This window comes from Thermobia domestica, chromosome 9, assembly GCF_964235325.1.
Source record: "Thermobia domestica chromosome 9, izTheDome1.hap1.1, whole genome shotgun sequence".
NCBI classification, from domain to species: domain Eukaryota; kingdom Metazoa; phylum Arthropoda; class Insecta; order Zygentoma; family Lepismatidae; genus Thermobia; species Thermobia domestica.
The window spans coordinates 10110845-10132654 of record NC_137462.1 but is presented as its reverse complement, the minus strand read 5'-3'; the positions used below and the strand labels follow the sequence as shown (position 1 = coordinate 10132654).

Below are 21810 nucleotides of genomic sequence, written 5' to 3'. Positions count from 1 at the left end.
AGTACGTAGTGGAAGTAGAGTATACATGACACGAATGAATAAATTGATAGCATACACAGGGTAAGAATAACACTGATGAAAAGTAGGCCTAAATGAATCTTAAAAAGATGCAGATATAAACTGATCACAAGAGAATTGTGGAACGCAAAAAGTAAACTAAAAGAGAAAGATGACTGCGAACATATAGTTTCTGACTTCTGAAGTATATGAGTAAGGGTTAACTTTCTTCATGAAGTTTGCATGCACATCTACAGTACAATTGGTTTAGAAACATTTAATGACCAGATGGTGGAGTTGTCTTTATAGATACGACAATCTCGCCAAGGCAGTCAATACAAGCTAGTGCTGCACCTAATCTGGATCTGGGCAGGGCGAAGCAGAACGCATCCAAAGGAAGCAGGGATGTTAGCGATGGTGGGGATGCACATCAAGGTTTTTTCTGCTGGTTTAATAGTTATTTTTTTTAAATACAATTCTTTGTTCTCACAGTATTCATGTCTACGTGAAGATATGGTCTTTGTTCAGGAATGGGGAGCCAGCTTGTTCACCTACTTTTTTTTTTTCATTTTTCTACTCACGTTCGGTCGTTGTATGGTTCAATACCTTACATAAGGGTAGGCTAGGTTTGGTATCAGCTACAACTTTCCTATCAGTATCAACTAACTGTTGTAAATCATCCTGTTTTGACTATTTTTGGCCCCCGTCTCTAAAACTGTTACCAAGAATACAAACTGGAGCGGGAAATTCAAGCTGATAACCCGATTTTCACCTATTGTGATTGTGACGAGCGTTGGCCCATAGCACCCAAGCCTTAAATACTCCGCTCGGTAAAATCTCCACACTCCCCGATGGTTCACGAAATAAATCATTACCTCATCAAAGTAGACGTTAGAACAATAGTTTGGATATAGTATACATGAAGCTGCATCAGTTCCCGAAGGAGCAGGACGCTCATAATGTTAGGGATTATTCATTGAGTATGTACGAACTTACAAAGGGGGTAACAAAGCGACTTTTATTTACTTATCGACTGATACGAAAATAAAAAAGAACGTACCTGTACTTTATATCTGCATGTGTAGTGCCCTTGTACTTTATCTATGACTATGTGTGTGTGTGGGGGGGGGACTTTAACGCATATCGCATGTCTTGTGCACATGGATACTTCTTACTATTGCACTACGTAGAAAATTTACGGTATTTCATGTAGAAGTGGTAACAGAACACAGAAGAAACACAGATCAGGGGGGTTCTCATGTATACTATTACCCAATAGTTTTTATGGTATTTATTGTTATTCAATGCTTGCGCTCGTATTGTATAGCTGTACATTACGTGTACAAGCAGTAAATAAAATGAAGGGTTCTAAGTGAATATGTAAGGTATTTTGACCCTCCCCCCCCCAAAAAAAGTAATTATCTTATATTTTAGCGTCCGGATTCTTATTCTGGACGATATATGTTATTTGGTTGTTCTCAGAACGTACCTTTGAAATAAAAATCCGATTCCGCGAAGTGCAAGCTACACACAGTCATTGATGGGGAAACGTCTTGCGTTATTCCAAGTGTTTCCTGCCATTTTCTTCGACGACTGGAAATTTTGGGGAAGAAGTGCATACTAATGTTTTTTGATTTACTGAATCTTGACTTGCAGCCCGGTACAGCGCAAATTTTATGAGATCTCCCTTTTACCTCCATAACCATGTACTAGAAACCGCCCTTTAAAGACGACATTATTGTTTATCTAACCACCGCCAATACGACGGTGTGCTTGAACTATATCTGTCATCATGCTGTCATGATGATTTTTAATGCCAAAATGCATTGTCCATTTCACTTTTGGTCCAGATTAATTCATAAAATGGCGTCACCAAATACGTAATTCCAATCCTCTAGGTGACTGAGAACCAATAGCAGAACAAAAACATACGCTAAGGGTGACATCTATGAAAACAAATCTGCACTTTAAATATTCGGAACAAACGAATTCCATAAAGAAAGTTATTATTTTATCAGAATGTTATAACACAACAGCAACAAAACGTAATATGTTTCATAAAATATATGTATTCCATGCTCTTCCCAAACAACTCCATAATAGCAGTTGCAGACATCACAATCCCATGATCCTTTTCGCCAATGTTTACCATTTCACATGAAGGAAAAAAAATGAAAAACGATCTTCGCTGCTTCACTACGGAAAAGACTGACTGCACCCAAATATCTGCTTTTAGACAGATACACAGAACGTAGGCCAATACAAATCCAAAAATGAACTACGTGCTAACGTTTATAATATTAACTCTTCTATTTAGATAGGCCCTACACACTGGAACGAGCATACTGCATGCATGAGATTCTTTTCAAATAAAATACAAACAATCAGAAGCAATGAAATTCTATTACTCTTTTCATGCTTTTAAACATGACGAATGCATTAATACTATTATAATTTGACACAAATTAACTGTTTCCTAACTTTAATGCTTATCTTATACGCTTTTTCGACTATCATTTTTAAAAAATGTTTTATATCATTATTTGTCATAAGAAGCCTATTGAGCTTTCTTCTCTCTTCCAAACTTCCGTGGCCAAATGGATAACGTGCATGATCTCCCGTGTTCGATTCCTGTTTCAAATACACAGGCACGTACGTATCCAAGGTGTGGGTCCGGGGGGTCCGGAACCCCCCTTCGGAATGAGAAATATAAAAAAATAAAGATGATGAAACAATAAGAAACGAGAAAAAGAAGAATCAACGTTAAAAATACAAAGCTACAGCAAGCGTTTGGTTACTCTTATCAGAAGCTTTCTGTGGAGTAAGAGGGAAGTAAAGTTAAAAATTGATATTATTGTAACCGAGCATTTCGAATTCCATCTAGTTCCATGCCAATCCTATGGACTACACATGACGATCGAGAAACCGGTTAGATAGACTCTCGGAAGAACTTAAACTCTGAAGATTATATCTTTTTCATTATATATATATATATATATATATATATATATATATATATATATATATATATATATATATATATATATATATATATATATATATATATTATACTCTTTTACTCGAGATTCTTAATATTTCGTTATTAAAATACTTACTCCTCATTTTACTGTCCTAACAAACCAATAAGTATGTCGCAAGTAAAATAGTTTAGATTGCTCAAGCCTCTGGTGTGTAACCAGAGTATTTCATGTCATGCCCCCCCCCCCCCTATTACGAAATCTTGGCTAAACGATCCAATATATATTCACAGTAAAATAGTTTAGAATGATCGAACCCATGGTGTGATAACCGCAGTATTTCGTCACGGACCCCCTTCCTATTACGACATCCTGGCTACGTGCCTGAAATACATCCCCGAGTAATGGTTAAGATTACAACTTAAGCATTAAGTCTCATCGAAAGCCGACCAGGGCCTATATTTGGGGATAGGAGTACTATCACGGCATTCATCTGGTGGAACTTCAAACCTTTTTACATGTCGGCTACGAAGTAACTACTAAACGTTGACAATTAACCCACGTCCTCTTAAATCTGGACCTGACAATAAAGGATCACATGTTCGTTCCGCAGTTAGGTTATTCTGGATGGGAAGTCGGAATTGCCATTTCATCAACTTGTTAAATAATCCTTAAAGAGAACCTAAAGGAATGTAATTGTACAGGGGATAATTTATTTATTTAATGACTGTGTTGCATGTAAAAGATAGTCTGTAATCAGAGGTGTATTTACGATTTTGTTTCGGGAAGGCTCTGCTAACTTCCTGGAAATGTGAACATTCTTCAAGATAGTTCATTTACTTTAAAACAGTAAATAAAATTTCGGTAGGCTTAAGCTCGGAAGTCCCTTCAAATACGCCACTGTCTGTAATTAATTTCGAGCCTGGTAGGTTAATGTCTTAGCTACATTTGATAATAAAGTAATGATAATGAAACATTTTCCTTTTTATCTGATATATGTGTTTATTTATATTTTGTATAAAGAAAAACTCCTTCGCCACATCTACTGTTGCCAAACGTCACCGTGAATAACTACCGGTGGGACTGGTGAAAATAATTACGTATAGGAGGATACGCAACCTTAAGCTAGCAAAACATAAAATAAAGGGAAAGGAGAAATAAAGAAGCTAACTTATCTGAACATTTCTTCGCTCGAACATGAAATAATTTCACAAATTATTACTACATGTCACTGACAATGTTTGATGTATATTTGAAGTAAACTAGGCCTATATGTAATGCACGGTTGTGCTGTTCTGATCCTTTCGATATAATGTTGATACTTAATAATTCTTTCATTATAATTACTATTCTAATAGTAGATGAAACAAATATTTAATATAGTACAGATTGATAAGCTGTTTGAAGACCATACTAATATACGATTTTTTCTTGGTGAGGGGACCATCTCCCATTTTAGAGTAGGCGTAGTCTTTCTTAAGTTTATGCTATTCCATTTTTTTTTTTTTTTAACCCACCATTGCACAAACATGTAATACGAGTTTACCGTGGTAGCCTGAAAAAGCACTGTTTGCTTTTAAAATATTCTGAAGTCATTAATTGCCATATCGCCATATGTAAGAATTACTTTAGGGAATTCATTCAATTTCTTACAAACAGATTCATTGAATGAATTTGTTAAGGAAAGTCTTGGCATAGGCCTAGCTGCTCTGATTTTCCTGTACGACTACATTTGATTGTGTTAAAATAAATTCAAATGATAGTGTGTTTCAGTGGTTTATAATCATTTAACCTCTCGTATGTCTTTCCGGAGTCGAAAGCTATGGCGGTCTCTTACAGTGTTTCTTCCAGGTATTGTTTATGCACCTCCAAAGCCAGGGGCGTAAATAAGGGGCCCCACTCCACGCTGTCTGTGGGGAGTCCCAAGCCTTTAGTTACGCCAATGTCCAAAGCTCAGGAAAATTAGATCATGATTACTCGTACACGTACTCCTGTATTGTCTCAGTGTAGTTCCCTTAGTTTGATTTTATTCCCTGGACAGAATTTTCGGGAAGAAAACCTGGCCCCTAGCAGAATTCTTTGTTATATTTTGAGCAGTGTCTCGCTTATATCATAATTCTATCCAATTTGATTTCTGAAAACTGGTCCTTCGGAACATTTCAAGAAACTGTTCCCAATGGACGGAACATTAAGCGCCGATTTACTGAATGAATTGCCACAAGTCTCGTCATAATGTATAGTGTTTACGCCCTTACATTAATATAACAATCACCACCGTAAGTGTGCATGCAGAAATATTTCTAGGCAAGGAAATAACCACTATAAATACAACGCTCATAAATTTTGAACTCTCAACTCTATCCAATGTTCATCTTCACTAGATGTGTTTATACGAGATTACGTTACACGGTCCAAAGTTTGGGAGTCCGAGAATAACTCAGCAGTATACAGCAGGTGAGTCAGCATACAGGATTAGGGCGCGAGAGTTAACGCTGCGTATGGATGCGAATGGCATGGATTTGAGCAACGGAGGCACAGCAAAAGCGAATGGTGTCAGTCACAATAGAACATGTTTATAAAAATGTAGGTTACAAGAAACTCGATTCCTGTATACATAGTTTACTTTAAACTAATACATATCCATTCTATGTCCTTTTCACTATTTACACATAATTTGTTTTGTAGGTAATGTATAAAGGTGCCTACGAAAGTTCATTTCGTGTAAGTTCTTAGCAAAATTTGCACATGACAACGCAAAACAAGCGAAAAGTAATTGTAACTGCTATGCAGATTATCGCAAACTAACACAAATTTTCAATTGCGTTGAGAGAACTTTGGATTCCACCTTAAGCTGCAGATTCACAACTCATGTAGCCTCGGTGCTAAACGTGACGCTAAACTTCAATTCAACCAACGAAGAAAGAACGAAACAAGAATTTTAGGAAAACTAAAAATGGATCATAACATTGCGATCTTGGCGAATAATTAGTTTTTGGATCAGGGGCCACAAAATTTTTGAACGGCCCCTAATCGAGTTTTCGTATTTTCTACGGAATAAGCACATCATACTGACTTATGAGATAGTTTGAGTTTGGTTACACTATATGTAACCTATATCAAAATCCCTTTTAATATTCTGTATTTGAGGATAAGCATAAAAATACAAACATATCTATCAAAGTAAGAAATTCAAAATAATCTGAAATATTTTTTCCGCTACTAGATTCTGATAATCATTTACACCTTCCTTCACAACTCTCATGTATTCCTCTCGCTATTCCCTCGGGATCCGGACTCTCAAGTTGAGAACTGCTCTATTATAAACAGGGTTGGCTGATATAAACCAAGGTGGTTTAAAACAGCTGTTTATTAAAAAAAGAAAAAAAAACTGGTTTAAACCAAAAAACGAAAACTGTTCGCAAATGTGTGTTAGTAAAATCTTGATGAACACACATTTGTGGCTTATCACATTTTACTCCCGTATATTATTCGTATTATATTAAGACCTAAATACCCCCATTCATTATCAAATAACATAATTGAACTGAAATAAGCAATATATATTATATATATACAGATGGTGATCAGAAAAATGGAAACACCTGTAGTTGGCAACACGTCAGATGTATGGGTTGGCAGTGGTGTCGTGGCGCCCGCAGCGCCTGATTGCTGGTGGTGGTGTGTTAGGTCGGTCTCCATATTATGTCAGGCGCAGTGGAACAGCAGTGTCCAGTGGCTGCAGCAGACAGAGGTAGTGTAAAATGGGAGACCTCTCAGATTTTCAAAGAGGGCAAATTGTTGGTGCGCGGTTATGTGGAGTGAGTGTGACGGCAGTGGCTACTGTGTTAGATGTGTCGCGTGGGACAGTGTCGAAGGTGATGACGGCCTACACAACACACGGGAAAACCACATCGGGGAAGCAGAACAGTGGGCGGAAGAAAATCATGAGTGACAGATCACGCCGGGTATTAAAGCGCATTGTCACGCAGAACCGTCGTGCCACTGCGGAGCAAGTGACGGAGGAACTCAATCAGCACCTCCCCCATCCTGTTTCGACAATCACAGTCCGCCGCGAATTACATGACATGAACTTACGGGGTCGTGTTGCACGGGCCAAACCGCTCATCAGGGACCATAACGCTTTCGCACGCCGCAAATGGTGCCGCGACCATGCAACTTGGACCGTTGAGGACTGGAAACGTGTGATATGGTCGGATGAGTCATCCTTCACCCTATTCCCAACCACGGGTCGTGTTTATGTGTGGAGAACGCCCAAAGAAGCTTATGATCTGCAGTGTCTCCGCCCAACTGTGAAACATGGCGGCGGCTCGGTGATACTGTGGGCCGCCATATCATGGTTTTCATTGGGTCCTGTGGTCACACTTAGCGGATGAATCACTGCCAACGATTATGTCGCAATTTTAGGAGACCACTTGCATCCTATGGTCCGGATGTTATTCCCGGACAATGACGCCATCTTCCAGGATGATAATGCACCCATTCACACAGCTGGCGTTGTTGCAGCGTGGTTTGAGGAACATCGGGATGAAGTTCAACATCTCCCCTGGCCCGCCCAATCCCCAGATCTCAACATAATTGAACATCTGTGGTCCGTCTTGGAAACACGACTCCGGCGACGATTTCCACCTCCATCCTCTATCTCAGAACTGCCCGATGCCCTGCACGAGGAATGGTGTAAAATTCCACTTCCTACCATTCACGACCTCTATGCCTCCATCCCACGTCGCATCAAGGCTGTTCTGAAGGCGAAAGGTGGCCCGACACCACATTAATATGGTAAGTTGCAATTTCATTCAGGTGTTTCCATTTTTCTGATCACCATTTGTATATAAACTGGTTTAAACCAAAAAACCGGGTTTTTGGTTTTTTCAATAAAAGCAATGGTTTTTGCCAACCTTGATTATAAATCAATCTGACGTGCTATAATAATGAGGACCCAGAACATGACTTTGTAAAATGCTATTTCAATAGATTTTGCCTTGGAAAAAAATTAACGATTTTGAGACTTAAAAAAGTCCGTTCTTTCTGCCCCACCTAGTTCACTTCTGATTAGTGGGGTCCGTGGTTTGACATCAGTTCTCGCCTAGTGGGCTTTCGGTAAACAGCACTGTGTGTGTGGGTTTTCCCCATTTATTCTCATTCCCTTCAATTCACTATTTTGTTCATCATTAACATCATCACCATCATTGCACGCTATATGAAACAAAAAAGCCAAGGTGACAATTGTTTACCTATGCAGCATTGTACTCTTCTTGACGTAAGATAAACTAATTAATCTACATTCCATGCGGAAGGGATAAAATGCTTAGTGAAGATTTGCTGGCGTACTTACAAAATCAACTGACATTTCATAAAAAAAAAAAAAAAGTTAATGTAATTTATCACATTTCAAAGGCTGCAGAAAGCTACAGAGACTCAATTTAATATTCGGCCACCCAATGCTGTTGCCATTTATGTCAAAGGACGCATTAATGTAAATACATAGGAATTTGTAAGCGATGACAGGGAGCAACTATCATGTCTCGTGTACTATTTCGTAATGTGTAAAAGTTGTAAATGCAAACCATGTCTAACTAACTGCTATGTTTCTACAAACTGCCTTCATATCATGGCACTTTAATATTCGGTCACTAAAGTGACTTGATGATCTTACTGCTGTATCTCCAGTTTAGAGAACAATATGATTGGGGGAAGGAACGACGTATGTACAACTCTTTTCTCGTCTTCGTGTTAGAAACTGTGAATGGGTATTGGCTACAACGTTTGAGCAGTGCCAGCTGGTCATTTTTCGTCCTCCGCCACAAAGTCCGGACCTCAATCCCATTAAAAATTTCTGGGATGAACTCCACGATAGAGTTCGGAAAGTGGCGGTAACATCAAAGGAGAAACTTGAGAGAAAGTTAACAGAAGAATGGGCCAATAATGCTCCTGAATATACCGCAAAAATAACTGGAAATTGCAAAATCACTTGAAGCAGGTGATACACAATGAAGGGTATCCAACTAGGTATTAAATCTTTTTCTTGCATCGAAGAAAGCGATAAGAAAGTTCCACATTAAGTGGTGGCCGAAGATTAAAGTGGTTATAATTTTTGTGTTTGAGAAGAAATATTCTGATTTCTGTACGTTAGAGTTAAAATTTTATGGTTTAATTTTTGTAAAAAGTTGCAGAAAGTATAGAGGTTTCACATAGCATAAACAATATTATCACTCTACTTTCCTGTAGTTCATAATATAAGATAAAACGCCAATACAATGTGGTGGCCGAATATTAAAGTGAGTCTCTGTAGGAAAGAAACGCGCATAAGTCTGAACTAATCAATACGCAGTTTCGCTTTCACTTGTTTGCATATTTTTATCAGTTAGTTTGGACTGCCATCTATGAACAAGTATATAAAACACTATTCAATGCTTTTATGGCCGTGTAAAGTTGGTTTGAAACTCCATTTGAGACTTTATTTAGATGTCTTGAACAATGCTCCATTAAACGTTAAATTTTGAATGGTCTTGTTCAATCTTCCTTTGACTGAGAACAAGCAGCTTTTAAGTTTGATCCGAGGAGCACAGATGGTTTATATCCAAGGTGACCAGAACTTCTACTTTCAAAAACGGGACGCATAGGAATCGGCGACGGGGGGTGACTTCCACATTGCATTTTGGGACTCAGCAGTGTTTTCAATTTACAAAATACACAAGTAAGAATGATAACACAGCGTTTCTAACTTAAGTACTACCCAACAATACTTTCAACTACTTGAACACTCAGAATTTTCACTCAATTCCCACTTGAACTATAGAACACTCAATTCTCATTTGAATATTCGGAAGTTCTAGGCACGGCAGAACCTTCCCAATGAGTGTTGGACGGAAGACTGTAGAATTAGCATTTACCATTTATATTTTGAATAATAATTACGGGGCACCTGTGTCATGTTTGCTTAAAAACGGGACATTTAGGCGTCCCGTTTGAGAATAAGAAAAAAAACGGGACGTCTGGTCACCTTGTTTATATCCTCTACCGGCATATTATATACCGTATATAAACAAGAAACAAAACGAACTTAGCCGTAACATGTTGTGACCCTTCGCTCCTTTGCTCGATTTCCAAGCCACAGAGCCTTTGGTGTTTGAAGCTGACTTAGTAAAACAATTGGAAGTTAATTCAATTAAAAGAGACAGCGAACTCACTCTAGAAAGTATATAACGTTGAGGACCAGGGGTGTAATCACCGGGGTGGTCAACCAAGTCCGAACCCCCCTCCCCCCCAAAAAAAAACTTAGTAGCTCGACGTATATCTGTACACTTCTTTAAAACTATGCTTGTTTAGCAATAAACAAATAAATAAAGATTCATTTTACATCTCAAACTGTACTCTTTCTTCTTCTTCTTTAGAATATTGGTGGTAATACTTAACAATTACTTATAGTTTTTTCCTAGTTCGGAATACACTGGTTCAATACTACATGGATGCAGTCTTTTGTGTTGCAACTACCACTCCCCCCAAATTGGACTCGGGTGCAAGCCTGACGAGGACCTGAGACAATATGCTGAGTCTTCCCTGTACTGTACCTACTCGGAAGTTTTTAGTTAGTTTCTTAGGGTCACGAGTGGCAATGCAGTCATCAAAATGGGTCGAGTTGGCACTGGCAACCCTACTACCGATGACCTTGAGTCGAAGCATCTGTCACTGCAGCAGCTACAGTGAGTAAAACAAAGGAAAGAAAACTGCACGGTTGTTGTAAAAATTTAGTTTTGTCCGACGTTCACGAGCTGAAAGCCTCTGAATAAGGCAAATGTAAGTTACGAAAATATGCTTCATCGTCACTATATTAAGGCTGATAATATATTAACTTAGATAGTAACATTTTGAAAATGAAAAAAAAAAAAAGCTTTAATATATTATTTTATGTACAGTTATCTCCCTCAACTAACCTTCCTGACATCTTGCAATTCTCAGTTTTAATATGGTTAATCACCTACCCCTTCTTGAGTTGACTTTGAGTTCAATATCCCGTCCAGCAGCGAGGCTATATGAGACATGGACCTAGTTATTAACGTGAAATCCGAACCACATGACTCCCGCCAGATATCAAACCCGGGATTCCCAAGACTTTTCTTTTAGTTTAACGTAACATGTTTATGCTCAGAGTCTAAAGAAAATGATGAACGAAATGTGGAAGAAACCTCGAGAAAATCCACGCCACTGTGTTTGTTCACTACAAAGCTCATTTGGCGCGACCTAGGGTCGAACCAAGGATCCACGCACCAGAGTTGAGTGCTCTACTATTTAACCACGGCGGCCCTCGGATGAAGGATTATGATTCTGCTGTATCTTGCAGGGCTATTCGGTGGCTACTCTTTAGTATTGCCAGCGACGGTTAAAAGTAGGTTTGCCAGATTTTTTAGAGAAAAAATGAAATATGAAATCGAGAATTTACATATAATAAATACGTATGATTTTACATAGAAACGCAGAATAATTCTGATTAAAAACTGGGGCAGTTTCATGAAAAACAACTGCAACACAAAAAAACACAAAGAAGTACATTACAGTGCCCGGTAGATCTTGTGGATCACATTTAAATCCATACAAAAGGGCCGCGGTGACTCAGTGGTTGAGAGTCCACCTCTGGTGCATGGGGTTCTTGGCCCGATTCCAGCTCGCGCCAAGTGAGCTCTGTGTTGAACAAACACCGTGTGCATGATTTTCTCGGGGTCATCCCGTTTCCCTCCTCTTTCTTCATTCCACCATTTCATTCATTTCTCATCATCACCGTCTCCTTTAGCCTAGCTGACAAAATCGTGGGACGTAAAACTTAAAAAAAGATTTCATTTTTCATTTTCAAATCCACAGAAGTGTATTACACAAATTTTTGCTGCCTGTAACTGCATTTTCATAAAGCTTAAATATCTTAACAGACTTACTTTTTTTTTTTTTTTAATACGCTCAAAAATGTTTGAAGGGCAAGCCCTTGGATTTGTAATTTAATTAGTTTCACTGTAGCTATCGTTCTTCCTCACATCAGCATATAGACCTAATAATCCATCAAAACTGTGATATGATCGAGATGATGGTGACCAACGAAGGCTAAGATGCTGAAACCAAATTATGCTTCTTCAAAAGGTTGGAGTTCGGTACTAGCTAGATAGGAAGTAAAAAGGCAATCCTTTGTATTTCTCTCTGAATACGACGACGTCGTTGGGTTGTGCTGTTAACAGTGTGTGAGAAATCAGTTTCTGTAATTAAAATAAAAATCGTACTAACAAAATAGTGTTTTTTAAAAAAATACCCAGCACTATAATTTATTTATTTAAAAACAGAAGAATTCGTTCTATGGGAGAAATATAAACATATGCCGTAAAACGCGCTAGAAAAACATAACATCTGACAACTATAGTTAAAAGCTATACGTCAAACACAGAATGTGGAATGTAGAGAAAGAGTATGCTTTTTTTTTTTTTTTTTTTTTTTTTTTTTTTTTTTTTTTAAGGAGACAACTGCACAATAATAAACCGAACACATTATTTTTATTTTCTGAATAGTTCTTAAATATGAAGGCTCTATATCAGGTATGAAGCAGCGAGTGGGCCAACCATAGAGAACTTACATATATGGGACAATGTACAAGAACTGAATAGCCATATTCAATTTATATGATCGTTCGTTGTACAGTAATATCACAGGGACCAAGGGCGCCCATTAGGGGCGCTTGCCCCTTCTAGAGGAAATTGTACTTCGGAATATCGAAAACTTAACAGAGATTTTAGAACAGTTACAGCAAAATTTGTAACTATATTTGAAATGTCGCTTATACATTCCCCCCCTTGGAAACCACATCATGGGCGCCCTTGACAGGAACATAAAAACTGTTACAACGGTAAATAATATATTTACTTACTAAAGAAAAGCAGAGAAATCTATTTGTTTACCATTTTAGTACAACACATGACCAGTCTGCCAATGCTCGGTGGTACACTCTACCCTGGATGTTCCAATGCGGATGATATTTTCAAGATGAACATCAGTTATCCAAGAAAGAAAAAAAATGTTAAGAGATTACGTATAACAAGTCAGGCGGGCCAGATTAAAGGACTCAGTGGGCCGGCTGTTGCACATGGCTACTACCGGGTGTCCCAGAAATAATAACTCACTTGTTGAGTGCGTTATGTTAGGCTGTATGATTGAGTATGTTTCTTTGTTTCCTGTTTTGTTTGTGTTATGTCCAATGGTGTTTTTCCTTATGTTTTCAGTTGGCAACACAACAAGATAGCGGCTCGCCTGACGCTTGAGAAATATTTCCAATGCATTCGCCTATTTTCTGAGATACGCAACGAAAGTCCAGCGACGGATGAAGGAGACAGGTGATCCTGCGCTACAGGATAAGACAATAACAAGGATAAACAAAGCCTTCGATATCACTGTAGTGTAACTGACGTCAAGAGACCGGGTAGGTCTTGGTTCGTCAAAAATCCTGCAAATGCGGTTCGGATACAGGTGGAATTTGCAAGGTTACCGCAGAAGTTGAAATCGATTCGACGGTTGTTCCGCACCCTGACTATCCAGAAGTCACCGGTTGCCAGAGTTCTCAAGGATCTGAAACTGGGCCCACTATAATTCTCGCCTGCTGCCCACCCTCAATGGAAATGATACCGATCGCAGTATCGAGTTTGCTGAGTGGCACCAGCGGACAGTGGAGGAAAATCTCGACTTCGAGAACCACATAACTTGGATAGACGAGGTAAAGTCCCATGTGTGACGGTCAGTGAATCGTCACAACTGTGTGTACTGGCGTCCTGAAAATCCAAATGTGGTGATTGAACATGATCACCAGAGTGAATCACCGAGGAATTTAACATTCTGTTCAGATGTGCCGAGATGCGTGTGTCTCTGGGTGCAGGCAACGGAGAACAGGACCCTTAGATACTGTAAGGCACTTGATTTTTACATTATTCCTCTGTGCCTACAACTTTGTTTATAAGAAATGTACTGATCACTCAAAAGGTGAGTCAATACTTCTGGTACACCCTGTATAATAATTCTGTTGGCAACATGAAATCATGTATTGTACTACATTTTCCTTTCCTAAAGACGTTTAAGTCAACCTTTATCTATATCTTCATGAAGGCTCCACACTCTTAATAGTAACGTTTGCATTTCTTTTTTGTAAAGTTTTATTCTGTTTGTATTTTAAAATATTTCATGAAGAAGCACGCAAGGCAAAACTATAAAGCCGTGAAGCTGTGTTACCGCGGAGGTGAATTATGATCTCTCCATTATTGGATGAAGGTTCTCCTACTTTACAAGCGACATACAATAGAATGTTGAACTACCTGTACACATTGTCAGGACAAGTGAAATAATAATAATTATACAAAAAACAGAAAATAGCACTCTTCGCTCTAGTGCAAACATTATGCGTAAGTTACATAATACACAAAATACTAGTTTTTCAGTTTCTCTCATCAGGATATCTTTACAGTTTAGCGCGTGTGTTTTTCTTATTGCTGAGCTGCCGAACAATGATTTCAGGTTTTCAGCTATCAACGAAACGAACAAAGGCATTTAGGCGTTTCCTCGTAGCAGCGCGCGCACCGTATCGCTTAAAACAAGTGCACTTACTTTTCTCTGTCTGTGGACCAAATATAAATCTATGGGCTTTGGAAGAATTGTATTTCCTCCTCATTTCTTCCATTTCAGAATATATATTTTTTTCGGAGCAAATTACTTTTCCTTCTTTTTTTTTTAAAAAAAAAATAGCAGAGCAAATGTTCTTTTTAGAAACACAATTTGCTGTAACTTAGTTACGTTTAATGATGTTGCAAACCACACGAAAAATGAAATGAAAACAATCATCTATCGATTACGTCCTCTAAGCTAGAGCACACTGATAACAAAGATGCCTACGAAGGGAGAGGTCATGATGCAGAACACATAACACGTTATGAAAATTTTGGAGTCAATAAAGTATTAAATTAGTTAACAACTTACGAAACTATAGGGCTCAGTGGTAGAGCGTTCACTTCTGGTGTATGGGGTCCCTGATTCGATCCCAGATCACGCCAAGTGGACTTTCTGGAGGACAAACACCGTGTGCGTCGGTTTCCTCGGGGTTCTCCCGTTTCCTCCCACTTTCTTCATTCCACCGTTTCATCCATTTCTCATCATTACCGTCTCCTTTAGCCCATGCAGCATAGGCATGGGACGTGAAACTTAATTTTATTTCAAGTAAGAAACTATAGAACTGCAGTTTTCGTAAAATAGCAACATGTTAACCCGAGAACGGCCGAGTGTTGATTTGTGACGAGAGCGGTCGACAGGTGAGCGCGGCGCTCTCAATAAAATCGTTTCTATAGCCGTGTATGACTTTATGTGGGATTTATTTTGAACACATTTCTATATGTTAACATTTTGTGATATTATTATTATTTTCGTGATCGCAAATAAAATTATAATGCGTTTATATAAAACCATTTCTTATAAGTTATATCTATTTTTTTATTAAAGTATTTTATGAAATCAATTTCTGTTATTCCATAAACAATACAATTAGTTTATCATTATCACATAAAATTATATTTTTATTATCATTGTCACATAAGGATTACATTTTCTAAGAAGATATTTACATAATTAGAGCGAGTTTTCAGTATATGCTCTTCATATGTTCATGCTATTCATATATTGAGTTGGAAATTTCTAATGAAATTAACGATATAAATATCTTTTAGTGTAAACACTTTACTTATGTCTCTTGATACATACAGCAGATATTCCAATAAGACACTGTTCTACCCCATGTCTCATCACTGTCTTGCTGTCATCCATTACACTTCTAGCAGATGCTGACAGTATGTTCCTCACAGATTGGCACTTCACAGTAGCATGCGTATAGCTTTTTTTTCTGTTTTTCGCAAGCCATACCTGGATCTGCTCCTTCTTGTTGTCCATGATCTCGGAAAAATCACTCACGCCGACGGTCGACACGTGAGCGTGGAGCTCACAAATTACGCATAGTCACATTTATAAAGCCAGTGCTTCTCCAACAGAAGAGAATGAAAAGAGGCTCTCTCACACACAAGACACATCAATAGACAGCTAGACAGAGTCTCAGGTCTGTGACCCCACTAGGGCGGCTTTGAAAGGAAAACAAACCAGGGTGAGCGCTGCGCTCACCTGTCGACCGTTCCCGGGTTAAACAAGATCTAATGAAAAGGCGGTACTGAATATTAGAACCAAGTTTTTATGACAGGAAGCTTGTAAGTTCGAAAATTTCAGGGGGGAGGGTTGGGAAGTGATCATCCATCCAGTTGATCCGAAGATACAGGCAATCAAAAATCGGTTTCCCATGTATAACTATGGGAGTAACTAAATATATATCATCCTTTCTTGATAGACTACCCGCACCGCGGTTGAGATAGAGGGTTAGTATAATGCTCAGGATGCGAAATACTAATCCGCCCGTGGAATACTATATAAAATTAAACTAAATGCCTTTCTAGACAATAAATCTACAGACTTAAAAATTTTCTAGTTTCAAATATTGTTATTTTAATGAACACTTCATTTAAATTGAGGTAAAATGTTATATTTAGGCCTTTTAAAATTTTGGCTTTTTTAAGGTAAATTATAGACTTTCAGTCAAGCATCTATAGCATTATCCTTATTTTTATTTATTTTATTGGATTTGAACACAACAGGTTAGAACCCATTTCCAGTGTTAACACATTGTTTACACTATTTTACAGATACTGTATATTATTACAAATTCATTTTACTATATTTTTCTTAAACATTTCTATCTTACAACTTAGGATCATGGTTCGAACCTCATTCTTTTCAAAATAGAACAGACTTTCAAACGGTACCATTCACATGTCTCCATCGTGTATCTGAGGCTGGAAAATCGCGAAAAAGCTATTTAAAAAAACTATTTAACTTTTTTACCCACTCTGGAACCCCTTGTTTTAACGCAGAGATCTGTAAAATACTAAGGAGTGCACTGAATATGTATGCAAAATTTCAATCTTTAGGTGCAAAAGTAAGCCCGCCCCAAAAATAATAAAAATAGGCATAACGAAAATTATTTTTAAAAAGTTATGACGTCATCATCCCCTAAGTCTCGGCGCAGAAAGGCGTGAAACCATACGTAACGTGTTTTACAATGCTTCTAGGCTTTAAAAAAAAAAAAAAAAAAAAAAACAGAAGTAAGCTTTATTAGTACTTTTTTAATGGAATGATGAAGATACTACCCTATCATATAAAATATTCGATAACATTTAAGAAGGTTAAAACCTAGCCTTGATTTATCAAAATCCAAACCAAATTTCTTCACGTAGTGTATACTGTGACTACTTGTTAAAATATTGGTGTAGTTTATGGGATTACCCTCACACAAAACTTCGGGCTTATAAATGCCTTGTTTTCATGCAAAGTGCGGATCTCTTTTCGTGATCTTCATTAACTATTATTATTAACGTTAGCGCCCAAATCGCCATCATAACAACAATTCGGTCTTTGTTTTGTATCACGTAGGAAACGATGCTTAATTTCCGTCGCGATAGTGTTAATGGTTGGGTGAAACCGAACGTACTTCCTTCCAGTATTTCCGGCACCATTTGTTTCCAGTGAGTGATTGGCTACATAATAAAAAAGTTTTTGTTTTTTGAATAAAATAAATAAACAGTTAAAAATAAACCAAAGTTTCTTTTTCAACGACTTTTATGCCTTGGATTTGTAGCATTTCAATTTTTATGTCGGAACAGCAATACGTTCCGTCTCTTCTTTTCCATAATAAGATTAATAATAATAATAATAATAATAATAATAATAATAATAATAATAATAATAAATAATTGAATTAAAAAGGGGTGGAATAATAATAAAATAATAGATAAATGAATAATAATAATGACATCAATGAATAAGAACAATGAAGATAAATTTTCAAGAATCGAAGAATTAAAAAAAAAATGAAAATGAAATCTTTGAGTTTTGCGCCCTACGTTTTTGCGGGCTAGGCTAAAGGTGATGAGTAATGAGTGAAATGGTGGAATGAAGAAAATGGGAGAACCCTGAGCAAAACAACATACACGGTGTTTCTCCACCACAAAGCTCACTTGGTGCGAGCTGGGATCGAACCAAGGACCCAATGCACCAAAGAAGAGTACTCTACCACTGAGCTACCACACGGTGGTCGGAAACTTGGAAAAAGCGGACAAAAATAGTTTATTCCGAAACAATGGAAGTTGACGGACGTCTATCTATCATTCTATACGTAACTGTCCTTTCTAAATCGATTGCAACTATTGCGAAAGTGATTCGAAGAACCCCTGCTACAATACGTGCAGTTATATATACAGGATGGTTCAAAAGTGTGGAAACCCGTCGCATAAATGTCAAATACTGCAAAATATAACCAAAGGAACAACGTAGAGGAGTAATAAAGGTTAGGAGAAATCGGGGAGGACACAGAACAATGAAAGCCGCCATCTTGAAATTCACCATCGTGAATCATACATGCAGTTTATAAATTGAAAACATAACATGTTGACACCTTACGTGAATTCGACATCACTAGTCAGTACAAAGTTATGACAGAAGTTAATATGCATCCAAGAAGCGGTTACAGGTTCAATGTCCTTTCCCTCTAATTGTATGTGCAGCTAATAAAAAGTCCGTGTAAAACAAATGAGTGTTTGGCTCTAGGATACAAAATTAAAGTTCGCGGTTTTTCACCCGTACCATCTTCGAAGAAACATTAATACTTAGTGGAACGTAATTCAGTTCAGGATTATGTTGTTTCGGTAAATTAAAAGATTCAATACAGAATCTTCTTATATACTACTGCACTGACGTTTAATTTACAGTAGCTCCCGATGACTGATAGTTTATCACTGCAATACGTATGAGTTCATTACAATTTTGATTCAGGGACGAAGGGCAATCCAAATTACGTACAAGACAATATACCTTTTCCCTTTGTAAGACTCAGATAGCGGATCTCAATTGTGATCACAACAACATTATTTATTACGCTTTTCCAGTTAGATGGGACTGAGTCTTTCAGGTGCACTTGGCTGCAGCTACTTCCAATGCTCAACCTTTTTACTACTCATGGTCAACTCAATAAGCCTTATTTTGCAGATAAGCAAGGATAAGCTTAGACTGCAGAGCTACTAACATCAGCGTATATATAACTTTTCGGTAACACTAACAAAGCCATAATATAAATGATATGACAATGGATCACAAATATAACTTTTCACTAAACACACAGTATTTGAGTCCAATGCACTATTCTACCGCTTTCATCGACCTCAGAAACGATATAAATGGTTAAAACATATCATTTTGTTTGGTTCATTTTTTTACTGATTTTTCGGCACTTTTATTTGTTCATGTTTACATGCATTTCATGGACAGCGAAAATATTTCTATGTCCTGACACTCCGGGTTTGGAAGCAGGAGAGATACTTATAATCAAATATCAATACCGATTTCATAGGCGGCGCAGTTGACAAAATCGATTTTTGACCGCTTTTATCCAGTTTCCGACCACTGTGTACCGCCCCCCGATGGAAATCAATCCTTCAATAGGAAAGAAAAAAGTAAATCGGTGGATGTAATGGAATGCCCGACGGTGATGGTGAGTAATGAACGAAAATGGTGGAATGAAGTGGGAGGAAACGGGAGAACCCCGAGGAAACCCACGCACACGGTGTTTGCCCACCACAAAGTCTGTTAAGATTAGGATTTAAATTTCTAACCTTTCAGGATCTATGGCAATGTTAGCCCGTCATGCATGATGGCTGACATCTCTCGGCGATCACACTATCCGAGGAACAGGAAGAAAGCACTCTGGGACTTGTATGTTAGGTACCATTCCGACATTTGCCTGGTGGAAATGAGGAAAACTCAGGGAAAACCTCACTCAGGATAGGTGGTTTTAAAAGCTTTCACACTTTTTGGATCGAGTGTCTCCAATGAACTGTTAACGAGTCAATGAGCTACTAGAAAAAAAATACTAAAAAGATCGATAGCATTAACGATAGAGATCCACGGGACTTAAAGACAGAATTTTCGCTTTTTCTAAAATGCCTTTCTTGTTCAAGAATCACTTCTACTTTTCTGTAGTGGATGCTACAATATAAAAAAAGAGAGTTTACAACTAGGGATGGCCACAAAGTTCCGGTTCCGGCGGTACCGGTTCCTCGAGAAACTGGTTCTGGGAGATCCGGTTTTCAGAACCGGTTTCAGACCTGGATCCGAAAGCTCCCAAAGATCCGTAAAGGAGGCACAAAGTTCACCTTCAAAAATAATGGAAAGAGGACCATGCGCTTGTGCCTTCCCTGCCCAGCCCCGCTTGTGCTCCCAGAAAAAAAAAATTGGTCCGCCAGTGGGTGTTTAGCCAAATGAGTTGGCCAGTTTGCCTGTTTAACCATTGAGTTTGCCAGTTACCCAGTTTATTTACCCAAATGAGACAAGCGGCCGCCGCCTGCCTATCGCTTCCATCATTTCATCTTGCACACTGTTCACAGCCTGCCAGCAGCTCGGGTTTAGCGGTTGCACTTTGAGAAAATAACGACAAATTTGTAATACAGGGCGTTGCAAGAAAATGTTTACATTACATTACACTTGAAACAGCCGACTCGGTTACCACGGCCGAGGGGGAGGTAAAGTTAGTTTTCTTATTTATTTATTTTTTTTATCAGGTTTTGGGGGACCATTCTTCCTCCCTTTGTGGTACTCCTATAAAAACTGAAGCACTGAAGTAGTCTCCTACATAATAATAACCTATATGTATAGTTGTTCATAGCGGAGGAGGAGGGGGCAAAATTGGTTAATTTACATTTATTTTCAGAAAGGTTCCATATAAGACAAGACATCTTTCACGGAATTGGTCTAGAAGTATAATTCTTGTATCTATACATAATGTGTGCAGCAAAAATGATTTGCATATGAATGTGGTACTATGGTAGGGGGAGGGGAGAGAATGTCATATTCAATGAATTTCCCTTCTGCTCTGCTCATAACATTTTTTTAAAGAATATTTTCTACATAAAACGAATTCATTACGCTTTGTATTGCTGCAATGACTACCATTTTTTTTTTTTTGAACGTTATCACAAATGTCGGATCTACACATTAGCATCATTTTGTCAGCGTAAGGTGACTGCAAGGGTTGCCAGGGCCCCGAAAAATCATTTTTTTAAAAATTTTTGTCTTTCTTCTTCTACGAATATGGCGGGAATTGCATGAATGTATCTCGCTGGAATCTGTGATCTATAAGCTTTTCAACGGTGTATGAATCATGACACTGTAGTGAGAGTCTACGATTTTGTTAAAATCCTTGGCGGGCGTCTAAAGGTTAATTGTGTTATTATCCCGTAGACACTAATCATTGTTAGTTATCCACGTTGCAGATATATATCTTAAAAACTGTTTAGTTAAAATATTTCATTTGCTCCTTGTAAGCTAGTCACTGCTCCTTTTCTTTGGGTTGTATTTGTCAAAGTATTTCTTATTGCTTATAACGTGAAAACTGTTCATTATTATGGATATGATAGTGACGAAAAAATACTCAAGTTTTGAATTTGCCAAGTTGGATTATAGGTTAATGTTGTGTTTAATCTTAGTTATTCTTGGAATGTAAGAAATGTTCAAATACTTCACTTGAATTTCTGTTGGTTTAGTTATACACACGTTATTGTGCAGAATTTCGTTCAGTAATTGCTGTTATAATAAAAATATAACTGCTTGTAATTTACTCCATGCACAAATTCTGCGGAGGATGGGTTGTGTTTGTCAGAAAATT

The 21810-nt window shown here is 37.9% G+C and overlaps 1 protein-coding gene across 2 annotated transcripts in view; it reads right to left on the bottom strand.

The window, feature by feature from the left end:
• MESR4 (misexpression suppressor of ras 4) overlaps positions 1–21810 on the bottom strand; it is a 96666-nt gene that overhangs the window by 31033 nt on the left and 43823 nt on the right. Inside the window, exon 1 of one of the 2 annotated variants that reach the window (XM_081770582.1) lies at positions 1487–2122. The exons of the other annotated variant lie outside the window; for it this stretch is intronic. Coding sequence (XP_081626708.1) covers positions 1487–1703 — 217 coding nt within the window. The 5' untranslated portion in view covers positions 1704–2122. Of the gene's footprint in view, positions 1–1486; positions 2123–21810 lie in introns of those variants that run through there. 2 annotated transcript variants of the gene reach the window in all.